This window comes from Rhipicephalus sanguineus, chromosome 3 (assembly GCF_013339695.2).
Source record: "Rhipicephalus sanguineus isolate Rsan-2018 chromosome 3, BIME_Rsan_1.4, whole genome shotgun sequence".
In the NCBI taxonomy this organism is placed as follows: domain Eukaryota; kingdom Metazoa; phylum Arthropoda; class Arachnida; order Ixodida; family Ixodidae; genus Rhipicephalus; species Rhipicephalus sanguineus.
Genome location: NC_051178.1, coordinates 103,704,406 through 103,715,977, shown reverse-complemented (window position 1 = coordinate 103,715,977; position 11,572 = coordinate 103,704,406). Strand labels below are relative to the sequence as shown.

The 11,572-nt window shown below is 49.3% G+C and overlaps 2 protein-coding genes across 7 annotated transcripts in view; one reads left to right on the top strand and one right to left on the bottom strand.

The window, feature by feature from the left end:
- Positions 1 to 11,572, bottom strand: part of LOC125757855 (uncharacterized) — a 96,050-nt gene that overhangs the window by 43,161 nt on the left and 41,317 nt on the right. Inside the window, exons 2-3 of the mRNA XM_049414072.1 lie at positions 8,960 to 9,080; positions 8,519 to 8,623 (exon numbers count right to left, since the gene is read on the bottom strand). Coding sequence (XP_049270029.1) covers positions 8,519 to 8,623; positions 8,960 to 9,035 — 181 coding nt within the window. The 5' untranslated portion in view covers positions 9,036 to 9,080. The remainder of the gene's footprint in view (positions 1 to 8,518; positions 8,624 to 8,959; positions 9,081 to 11,572) is intronic.
- The window catches only part of LOC119386880 (sodium leak channel NALCN), a 100,660-nt gene continuing 99,430 nt past the window's right edge, over positions 10,343 to 11,572 (top strand). For 5 of the 6 annotated variants that reach the window (XM_049413282.1, XM_049413285.1, XM_049413284.1 and 2 more), the window contains exons 1-2: positions 10,384 to 10,519; positions 11,388 to 11,503. In XM_049413282.1, the coding sequence (XP_049269239.1) occupies positions 11,402 to 11,503 (102 nt within the window). In that variant the 5' untranslated portion in view covers positions 10,384 to 10,519; positions 11,388 to 11,401. Of the gene's footprint in view, positions 10,520 to 11,387; positions 11,504 to 11,572 lie in introns of all 6 variants that reach the window. The other variant, XM_049413283.1, reaches the window with a different exon arrangement.

Genomic DNA, 11,572 nt, shown 5'->3' with positions numbered 1-11,572 from the left:
CCTAACACCCCCTCAGAGGGCAAGTTTAATTGCTTTTTAGGAAGTGCCTACAGGACCTGGTGACACCGGTAGCTTATGCGGCTAAACAGTAAACAGGAGCGTCCACTTGCAGTAAAAAAAGAGTGACAGACATAGACGCTATTTTTTTGAAGATGCAATTAAGAATCAACACAACTCTAAAAGGGCTATTGTGTTACACTATAATACATTTAAAAAAACTTATTCTAACAAATAATTTAATAAAATTGTAGCGAAGCTTATTGGAACTCTGAAGTGGGCGTCCTCTCCGGCCCCTTCTAGGGGTGCCCTCTTCGGACAGAGCGCAGCTCGCGCAGAGTCGGCCCGCCTTGACTGTCGCTGTCGTTCATCTTCGCCGAGTGTCCGCCAATAACATCTTTATAATTGGTGGAGAGTGCTGTGCCCTTCAAACAACACGGTCAGCATTCAATGCCCTTGGAGCTTCGATCCCGTGCCGTGCCCTCTACAAGAATCAAGATGCCGCCCAGCAAACGCTCCCCCTGCACCGACATTGTCCCGGTGTCCCCCGCATCCGCGACCCTCCTGTTTTCACCGCGCGGATGGCACCGACGTCGAGGACTGGCTCGCGATTTACGAGCGTGTCAGCGTACCCAATAAATGGGACGAGGCAGGAAAACTGAGCAACTGGTTTTCTACCTCGCGGGTGTCGCAAGCCTATGGTACAACAACCACGCATCCGATTTCGTACGTGGTCCGCTTTCAAGACCGCCATCGTCGACGTGTTTGGCCGCCCTGCGGTTCGTAAGCTGCAAGCTGAACAGCGTACGGGAACGAGCCAGCAGCCGGCGAGTCTTTCACGAGTTACATTGAAGACGTCCTGGACTTGTGCAAGAAAGCCAACTCGACCATGTCTGAGCTGAGAAGATCCGGAACATCATGAAAGGCATCGACGACGATGCCTTCACCATGCTACTCGCCAAAAACCCTTGCACTGTGGCTGAGGTCATCACACTGTGCCAAAGCTACGAGGAGCTGCGCCGGCAGCGGCTGATGACGCGTCGACCTCCATCGCGCGACGCCGACTCGCTGGCATGTCGGCTATTTCGGACCACTCCGGCTTGCTCGCCGAAATCAAGTCCTTCGTGCGCGAGGAGATTGCACGCCAGTTCTCTCTACTGGCCTTCGCTCACCCGCAGCTGTTGAACAGCCGTCGACCCCACTGCTGCCTCCCCTACGCCGGGCTATTGAGCATGAATCGCGGAGGTCATGCCGGAATACCACCAACCTCCTCGGGCGACTGCGCCGCTCAGTTACGCGCAAGTTGTAGCCAGGCCGCCTCCAGCGATCCCTGTGGTTCCCACCACTTACTTACGCCGGAGTCGTCACCAGGCCTCAGGCCTTCGAAGAGAGTGTGCCGGCTGCGTACGCCGACGTCATCCATACGCCACGACTGCAGCCCACCATGCAGTCATACCAGCAGCCACCTCGTCCCTCGCGTCCTGCGACATGGATGGGACCTAGCCCGGCAAGGCCGATGGCGCACTTCCGACAACCGCCCCATCTGCTTTGCGTGCGGTTGCGCCGGTCACGTCGCCCGCTATTGCAATCGCATTCAGCCGCCTCGAGTCGGATCGACCGTCACCAGCCAGTACAGCCGTCCATATTACGAGCCGCCGCCGCCTATGTCACCGACTTCACGCCCGTCTCCATCTACCCGCCGTTCGCCATCCCCAAGACGCCGCTCACCTGTCACCGATGCGGCCTCGTCCGGTCGCCCGAGACCAGGAAACTAGTCGTCGCAGTCCAAGAGGCAAGGGCTGCGACGCTATCGAACTGCCAAAGCCCTCAGCAAAGCCCATCGAACGTAGTAGACGTGTTTGTAGATGGCCGTGCGCACATTGGCCCTTGTGGACACTGGAGCTGCCGTATCCGTTATGGACGCTAAATTTAGCCGAGTACTACGAAAAGTGACGACGCCGCTTTCTGGGCTCTCCCTCCGTACAGCCAGCGCCCAAAGCATTCACCCGACAGCGGTGTGTACAGCCCGTGTCATCATTCAGGACGCTCTGTACGCCGTCGAATTCATCATAATTTCTTCATGCTCTCACGACGTCATCCTGGGTTGGGATTTTCTCGCTCGCCACGACGCCGTAATTCGTTGCGCACCAGCCGAAATAGAGCTCTCACCATTCTCCAATTTGACGCCGGCGAACAGTCCATCGGCTGCGACCAAAGTACTCGTCAAAGACGACACCACAGTTCCTGCAAACTCGTCAACGGCTGTGTCCGTCTATTGCACCGGTCTCTCCGACACCGTTGCACTTCTTTCCCCCTCTGACCGCGTTTTCACCAGGAAAGGTTTGCTGGTGCCATTTGCGACCGTGCAAGTCACTCAGGGCGACACCGATATTTTCGTTACGAACCCATCCCCGTACATTGTTAGGTTGGTGCGAGGGGAATGTCTCGGCCGAGCGGAAGCCCTCGAAGACGCACAAGTTATGGACGCACCGGGTGACACGCACTGTGGCAGCTCCCGTACGCTCAGTGCTGTTTCCACATCTGACTCGTCACCCACTGATGTATTTGCTTCCTCAATTGCTGACAACCTTACGTCGGTCCAGCGTTCCCAGCTTCTCTGCCTGTTGGAAGAATTTCGTTCTTCGTTCGATGTCGCGCAAACTTCTCTCGGCCGCACGTCTGCTGTCACGCATCACATCGACACTGGCGCCCAACCACCGCTGCGGCAACGTCCATATCGTGTATCTCCAGCAGAGCGTCGTGTAATTAACGAGCAAGTCGAAGACATGCTTCGCCGCGATGTCATTCGACCCTCAAACAGCCCGTGGGCGTCCCCTGTCGTTCTCGTTGCGAAGAAGGACGGCTTTGTGCGGTTCTGCGTGGACTACCGCCGACTCAATAAGATCACCCGTAAGGACGTTTATCCCCTCCCTCGAATAGACGACGCCATTGACAGCCTGCAAGGAGCAGAATTCTTTTCGTCGCTTGATTTGCGCTCAGGGTCCCCATGGCTGATGACGCTCGACCGAAGACAGCGTTTGTCACACCCGACGGCTTGTACGAATTCAACGTCATGCCGTTTGGGCTGTGTAATGCGCCCGCGACCTTTGAGCGCATGATGGATTCCGTTCTGCGCAACTTGAAATGGCACACGTGCCTGTGCTACCTCGACGACGTCGTCGTTTTCGCCCCCGGACTTCTCCACGCATCTTCAACGCCTCAGACTTGTTTTGATGCGTTTGAGCGACGCCGGGCTACAACTGAACCTAAAGAAGTGCCGATTTGCAGCACGGCAGCTGACAATACTAGGCTACGTCGTGTCCAAGGACGGAATTCTCCCCGATCCAGCCAAGCTTCGGGCCGTGACAGAGTACCCCAAACCTACGTCCGTCAAAGAACTGCGCAGTTTTGTAGGACTATGCTCCTACTTTCGACGCTTCATACGAAACTTCGCGACTATCATATCGCCGCTGACAAAGCTCCTTGGCAGCAACGGGCCTCTCAATACGTGGTCGTCAGAGTGCGACGCCGCTTTCGCGAAGCTCCGTCGTTTGTTGACGTCTCCTCCGATACTACGCCACTACGACCCTACGGCCCCTACAGAGGTACACACGGACGCCAGCGGTGTTGGCCTCGGCGCTGTCCTTGCACAGCGCAAACCTGGGTTCCCGGAATATGTCGTGGCATATGCAAGTCGCACGCTTACTAAAGCCGAGACCAATTACACCGTCACGGAGAAAGAATGCCTGGCCATCATCTGGGCCCTTACGAAGTTCCGACCTTATTTGTATGGTCGCCCGTTTGATGTCGTCACCGACCATCATGCGCTGTGCTGGTTGTCGTCATTGAAAGATCCCTCAGGCCGTCTCGCCAGTTGGGCACTTCGCCTGCAAGACTACGACATCCGCGTACTGTACCGCAACGGACGCCAGCATGCTGACGCCGACGCCCTGTCGCGCTCTCCCTTGCCTGACGACAATGCCCACGCTCAGTGTCTCCCCTTGCCGTTTCTTCCATCGACATTCAGACAATCGCTACCGAACAGCGCAAGGATCGCTGGATTGCCTCTCTGATGGACTTGCTGACTGATCCATCGGCAACACCATCCACTCGCGCGTTGCGTCGTCAAGCCCACCATTTCGCCGTTCGCGACGACCTCCTCCACCGACGCAATTACAGCGGCGATGGCCGCCAGTGGCTACTAGTAATACCCCGAAGTCTGCGTTCTGACATATGCGAATCGTTCCACGCTGATCCGCAGTGTGCGCATTCTGGGGTATCGAAAACTTACCACCGCATCCGCCAACGGTACTTTTGGCAAGGGATGTACCGCTACGTGCAGAAGTTTGTTCGCTCCTGCATCGATTGTCAGCGCCGCAAAACTTCAACGCACCTGTCGCCGGCAGGTCTGCAACCTCTACCTTGCCCTGACCGGCCGTTTGGGCGTGTTGGCATCGATTTGTATGGACCACTTCCTCTGACGTCTGCTGGTAACCGCTGGGCCATCGTCGCTGTAGACCACCTCACGCGATACGCCGAAACTGCCGCCCTCCTAGCGGCTACAGCGCGCGATGTGGCCTCCTTCCTGCTCCACCGATTCATGCTACGTCACGGTCCACCTCAGGAGCTACTCAGCGATCGAGGCCGTGTCTTCTTGTCGGAAGTCGTCGAAGCCATTCTAAAAGAGTGCAACGTTGTTCACCGCAAAACTACTGCTTACCACCCGCAGACGAATGGCCTCACCGAACGCTTTAACCGTACGCTCGGCGACATGCTCTCCATGTACGTAGCCGCCGATCACACCAACTGGGATGCCATTCTGCCCTTCGTCACCTACGCCTACAATACCGCCGCTCAGAGCACCACTGGTTTTTCTCCCTTTTTCTTATTGTATGGCAGGCACCCCTCGCACACAATCGACACAATCCTTCCATACAAGCCGGATCGGTCTGAGTGTGCGCCGATTTCTGCTACCGCCCGACTTGCTGAAGAATGTCGCGAACTTGCCAAGACCTTCACTACGCATGACCAAGAACGGCAGAGGAGCATTAGCGGTGACAGAATCACTTCTGAGCCGACGTTCCTCCCTGGAGCGCTCGTATGGCTCTCGATCCCTACCACTGCACCTGGCCTCTCTTCAAAACTACTGCCGAAATACGAAGGCCCCTACCATGTTGTTGAACGCACATCCCCTGTAAACTATCTGATCGAACCAATCGATCCATCCTCGGACATGCGCCGTCGAGGGCGCGACATTGTAAACGTGGAGCGCCTCAAGGCGTACCATGACCCGCTCATTGTGACAAGTTGTTAGGTCGCCAGGCGGCTTCCTTTTCGCCCCCGGAGTAATTGTAGCGAAGCTTATTGGAACTCTGAAGTGGGTCGTCCTCTCCGGCCCCTTCTAGTGGGTTGCCCTCTTCGGACAGAGCGCAGCTCGCGCAGAGTCGGCCCCGCCTTGACTGTCGCTGTCGTTCATCTTCGCCGAGTGTCCGCCAATAAACATCTTTATAAAATAACAACAACATATAAACTTAACCTTATAATAAAAACAAACACGAGCTGAATGAATAATGGCCACCACACTGTTGGTTGCGCACACAATAAATTTGTTTATTGTGCTGTTTTGCTTCACACTAAACAAATTTTGTTAAAAGCTGTTCGACAACTAAAATAAACTGTGTCCTTTCATATGCATTTTACTTATGTACCATTGAAACTGCTGGTGGCAAGGCTATAAACTTGACCAGCAAAGTATTTTCCAAAGTGCACTCCAACCAGAGTGCACATTTCTGCAAGCAACATTTCACCTGAAACATTTAAATTTGGCAAAGTGTACTCAAACCGAGTGATACTCTTCGCAAGAGAACTTAGCTTGCCCGCTTGACAGGTGTCTAAGACTTAAACTGAGCTACACTTCAACAAGAACAATTCAAACTAAGAGCCACTCAGAAATAAAGCTCTATATTGTATGACAGCTTATGGCAGCGTACATCATGAACAAGGCAACACAAAACAGAAGAATAAAAACCCATTCTTAAGTTCTATGTCGTCCTTGTTTCTGATGTTATATAGTTTCAGAATAGATCCTTGCTGTCTGCAGCAACAGCAGTATTACCAATGCAAGCAAGACATGACTGAATATTCAGATAAGTAACTGTACTATCAGTGAAGAATCCTAAATTTGAAAAAATTACACGTTCAACAGGGTACAACAGTAGTTCCAACTGCTTAGCAATGGAAGTTTCCTTCGCCATTTTCACAATCAAAACACCTGTGATGATCGAAAGCACTGAACAGTTTACATCGCTGAACGATGACATTATTTAGCGAACCATGAAGGACACTAATAGGCCATGGGACATATAAACTTCATTATGCTAATTTGATATACACTTCAATTTTTTTCGTCAATCAAAACATGCTTTTTAGAAGCAAAATATTCTATATCAAGTTGAAAAGAAAATATTTTTACACAGAAAAGGTCTAAAAATAAAACGGTTAAGGGATTAATAAAATTAAATTCTGGGGTGTTATGCACCAAAACCACAGTACGATTATGAGGCGCACCATAGAGACTGGGACTCTAAAATACTTTCGACACCATGACGTTCTTTAACATGCATCTAAATCTTAGTACAACAGCATCTCTGCGCCTCGTGCCCGTCGGAATTAGGCCGCCATGGCCAGGAAATGGACCAGCGTTTTCACATCACATTTTCACAAAATATGTCAAAATGTGCTATCTGATCAAGGACGACTTTTACATGCTTTATGGAATGAGGTACAGTTAAAACTCGATCAAACCAAAACCCAATTTCACAAAGTTCCCAATCTAGCAAAGAAATTTACATTTTCTAGCGCATACCCATAGGGTTCAATGTTGCATCACCCCAAATTAATGAAACTAACTTGGCTCCAAACCAGATTTAACAAAGTTTTTCCCGAGATAAATGAGAAAGACATGGAATGATTTCTTTGCGATTTTGATGGAGACAGGTTTTTGCTTCAAGCGTGTGCTCTAATGCTGTCGAGTTAGAACATGCAGATGCTCTAGTCCCGACCAGTTTTATTTTGATGAGGCTGAAGCCACGCCCATGCACAAAACATTGGACTAAACAGTCTGTAGTGCTCCTATGTACCAGACTGTGCTAGGGGCAGCGGTGTGTTACTGTCCCTTGAAATACTCCCACAGTAACTCTGCGGTGGTTGCTTTTGTTATTTCATGGTTTATGCGATCGATGACACTGATTGTGCATCTTGAAATGGGCAGCGCTGAAAACTAGGGTGTACGAATATTCGAGTTTCGAATCGAATAATACCTAATCAAATAAATCTGTATGACTTTGGAATAGCTAGCATTCGAAGTTGCGAATAATTCGAAAGGACGAATATCTAAATGCGAGAAAGGCCAATGGTGCAACATGGTTAACGCCAACGTCGTTACAGTAGGCATTTCGCTAGAATTTTCACCAATATCCTGGTTCAAAAGCGAGCACGCGTTTATTTTAAAGAAGATTATGTAATTTCCACACAGAAAGACCTTATAGTCAAGAGGCTCAAAATACTTCAATGAGCCCTTAATCCCGAGAAAGGATGATCGTCTGAAATACTGGGAAGAGCATGGAGCTGCACTTTATCCAGCTATCACCAAAATTGCTTTGCTATACCTTCCCATACATGCTACTGAGGTGCCCAGTGAGCGCATGTTTTCAACTACAGGAAACACCGTAACATCATGGCGAGAGCACAGCATCGCGCGTGGTGTGTATTCCTTCTATTTTGTGTCCTCGTTTTTAGCGCTGCCCATTCAAAGATGCACGATCAATTTCAACTTGCCCAAATGTCACTTCTGCAGGAAAATTATTGTCTCACAACTTTCTTGCTTGTCAGCCTGTTTGCACAATCACTGCTATCGTTCTCCTTGTATGCATCTGTCACCAGCTTGTCATAGCTTATAATATGATCGTGTATATGGTCTGCATTGCCCGAACATGGAAGGCTCTATGTCTGGGCCACCCTCGCCGACTTTTCACATGCACGGGCACGAGGTAGCTTTTCGGAGTCATTAAACTACGATTTTAGATTTCTAAGAACCAAAATTCTCTTTCCAAGTCTTACAAAGTTTCAGACTAAACGAAATAATTTGAGCATGGCCATCGCTTCATTAAATCAAGTTTCAACTGTTGTTTGGTTATCAAATGTGCATCTAGATGCATTACTGTGCCTTATTAAATAAAAAACTTGTTTTTCCTAATTTCTGTGGACAAATTAAGTGTGCACAAAGACCAATTTGTGTATTTCTCCGGTGAACGTTGCATCAGGACATGTTATAGTTCTTTTTTGTGTTAAAATAAAGAGAGTATTATATGCTACAATGATGAGAAAGAAAAAGTTAGCAGACTGTTGTGGTTTCATATGATATCCATTAAACAAGTTCTGCGCCACAATACTAGTTGCAGCTGAGGGCGTACGCTTTGCAATTACGCATCGCAAGTTGTAAATGTGGCAGTACGGTACTCACTCTGCTCAACTGAAGGCATGGGCACGTCGTTCTCTTTATCCTTATCAGTTCCCAGGCTCTTTCCCGAATCGTCTGCACAGATCTTCTTGAATATAGTGCTGCGGTCTGAACAGAAACAGCAAAAGAGTGCGATGTCTTGACAAAAGTTATGCGTTGACGCCACAATAACGGCATTTACAGTGATAAGCTGCCAATAAGCTCATGTTATACACATTCAGTATACAAAATAACATGATTGCAGTATTGCCTTCGGCTAATAACGTGTCAGTGACCTGTCATGACTGATCACGGATCGACTTATCAAGTCGATAAGGCTCCAACAATAGCGAGGAAAAACAAAAACGTATCCGTGAGAATCCAGCGAAACCAACACTGACACATCGCAACGCGCGATATGTGAATGCGGCAGGAACAGAGTCAAAACAAAAGCAGTGCTCTCACCGGAACTAATAGAAGCGTCCGATGTTGCCACGTCCTGTATCTTTCGTTTTGCAGACCGCGGAGACGAAGGCGGCATCTTGCTGGGAGTCCTCTGGCGAGCCTTCACACGAGTGAAGAGGCTCTGCAAAAACCGTTGCATTCAATCGTTCGCTCAACGCGCAACAAGCAGCTCGAAAATGTAAAACGCCCATGTTTCGCGGACACAACACTAGCTTAAACGACTTCGACGGGAATACGATTCGCACATACACACAAAAACTAAGGCACCGCTGACACTAAAACGAGGAACTAGCGCGAGTGTGTGACTCAGCTTCGCAGGAAAGCGTCGACGGGCTTCGAATGTCGCCGTAAGAATACAAGCGGCAACGGAAACCGCCTCCCCTCGTCTTCTACGAACCACTGAGCGGCCTCGAAACGCGATGGGCGTCATCCGACCAGCTCACTGCACATCATCAAGTTTCAAGATGACAGCCGCGTAAACAAGCACCGGCGGCGGCGGCGTGCAACGGTTGTCGCCCCAAAAAATCAAGTTCGCTCGTACAAACTGGCATTACTGCTTAAACGAAATGACAGCGGTGAAATGTGCGACAACGAACAGATATTTCAGAACTGCCGCAATTCAAAAACTTGTTTACAACCCGGGAGGAATGACGCGGACGGTAACCCAGACGCTTACCTGCGCCGCTGCCTCTATTTCCTCAATCTTGGCGGCTGTGCGGTCAACTCGCGCCAAAAAAATATAAGGTTCAAGAAAACTCCGACGAGCTATCGAAATTTGAAACGCCGGGCTGGCCGGACGGCTGCACAGAATCAGATAAGAGCAGCTACGGGCCGTTTGAACGGTTCAAACATCCCGGCCGTCGAGGTCACGAGCGTTTGTCCGGCGCTTATCAGAGAAAATCCTTCAAACACGAAACTGTTGCCGCCGCCGTCATTTTTCGGCGCTAGCGATGCGTTAAGATTTTAACCAAGATACTTACTAATGAGAGTAAACACACGGTTACCAAAACTGTGGAAATGTTTATAATAAAAGCTAAAATTATAAATTTCTTTTTGTTCGGAGCTTGCAGCTGATCAGAAAAAAAAAACACCAACCCTAACCGCATTTGTGGCATTTGTAAAAAAAATAACAAACTTTAGCGCCATCTCTATGCCAGGAATAATTTAATGCTCTTTATTTTAACTTTTTCAATAACAAAAAACAGTGTTAACATTTGCTGCCAGATGCCGCTACAATAGGTAAATGTTTTAATACGCGAACACGTAATGAACGTAGAAGTTTCGCTACTAATGGATTAAATAAGCTCGGGGCGGCGACGGATTAAGAGGAGAGAGGAGGTTAGGTTTACGCTCGAACCCTTTCTCGCGCGCTCCATTTGCGCTTTTTTCCTCCTCGTTCTCTCGTCGCTCTAGCTGCTCCTTCCTTGAAGAAGCGAAGCGCCCGCATCCATCCCCTCCGTGGAATGATCAGGCCGGCCGGGGAAAATGCGACTACGAGTCGTCGTCCTCTTCTTCACCTATCCTGATCATTTCTTAATAGGACTACCACGAACCTTCAAGGTGAGAGAGCATCGATCGACGTATCAGTTACGTGGCTGCTATTTCCGCGCGTTGAACAAACATCGCGCGTCGGCGGCGCGCGCGCGATGACAGGTAGCCATGAAATCGATGGCGGACCGCGCTGCGTGGTACTCGTGCGGCCCCCTCCCCTTTTCGCGCGGTGTAACGGCCGTTGTCGGGTTTTAACTTGTATGTGCGGTTTACGATCTCGAGTATATAGCGCCGCCCGTAGCCTCAGGGCGCAGATACGTTTGAGACGAGTGCGCCCGGCGCCTTTGCTTCTGCCAGATGCTCCGCCTTCTCCCAGTTCCTAAAACAGCACTCGCGGACGTTTGTGTATACAATATCTGTGCGATCTGGGCGCTGAGTGAAACGTAAACGACTGAAAAAAAATAATAAACCATGTCGTGCGTATATTTATAGGCGCGACTGCGTGGGAAGCCTATAAGCACGGATTTTATTAGTTTCGTTTAAAATACGAGGAAGTTTAGGATTTGAGAGAGTCGCGAAAGTGCTTCGGAAAATGTTTTCTTTGCTTCCACGTGCGCGCGGGGTACCGCGATCGTGAAAACGCGCACGTACAATATTATTTAAGCACCCCTATAAATACATATAAATATGCATTAAAAAGAAGCACGCGCTATTTTTGCATTCAAAGCCTTCGTTTTAAGGAGAGCATTTCAGATGTCAGTAAATATTCTAGGAAGTGAATTAATATTGTCTTATCCCATTTCTGTCTAATTCATTATGCATATATTTCAGTCATACAATTTTTCTGGACAGACTTTTTTAGAGTGTGTTTGTTTGTGCAAATATGAGATACCCATGTTACAAGCTTCTCTTAATTGTTCAAATGCGTTCTTTGCAGTCTATACGTGAACAATGCTAGCCAGAAAACAAAGCGTCCGAGGAGAACCAATCCTCGCAGACTATGGACCTGATGAAAGCCTTAATGAAAATGCTGATATCGAGTGGGTTAACAAGGTAAGTATATCCACATTTTACCAAATATACGCAAATTGTTCTCTTTGTTTTACACGTCAATCTTTTACA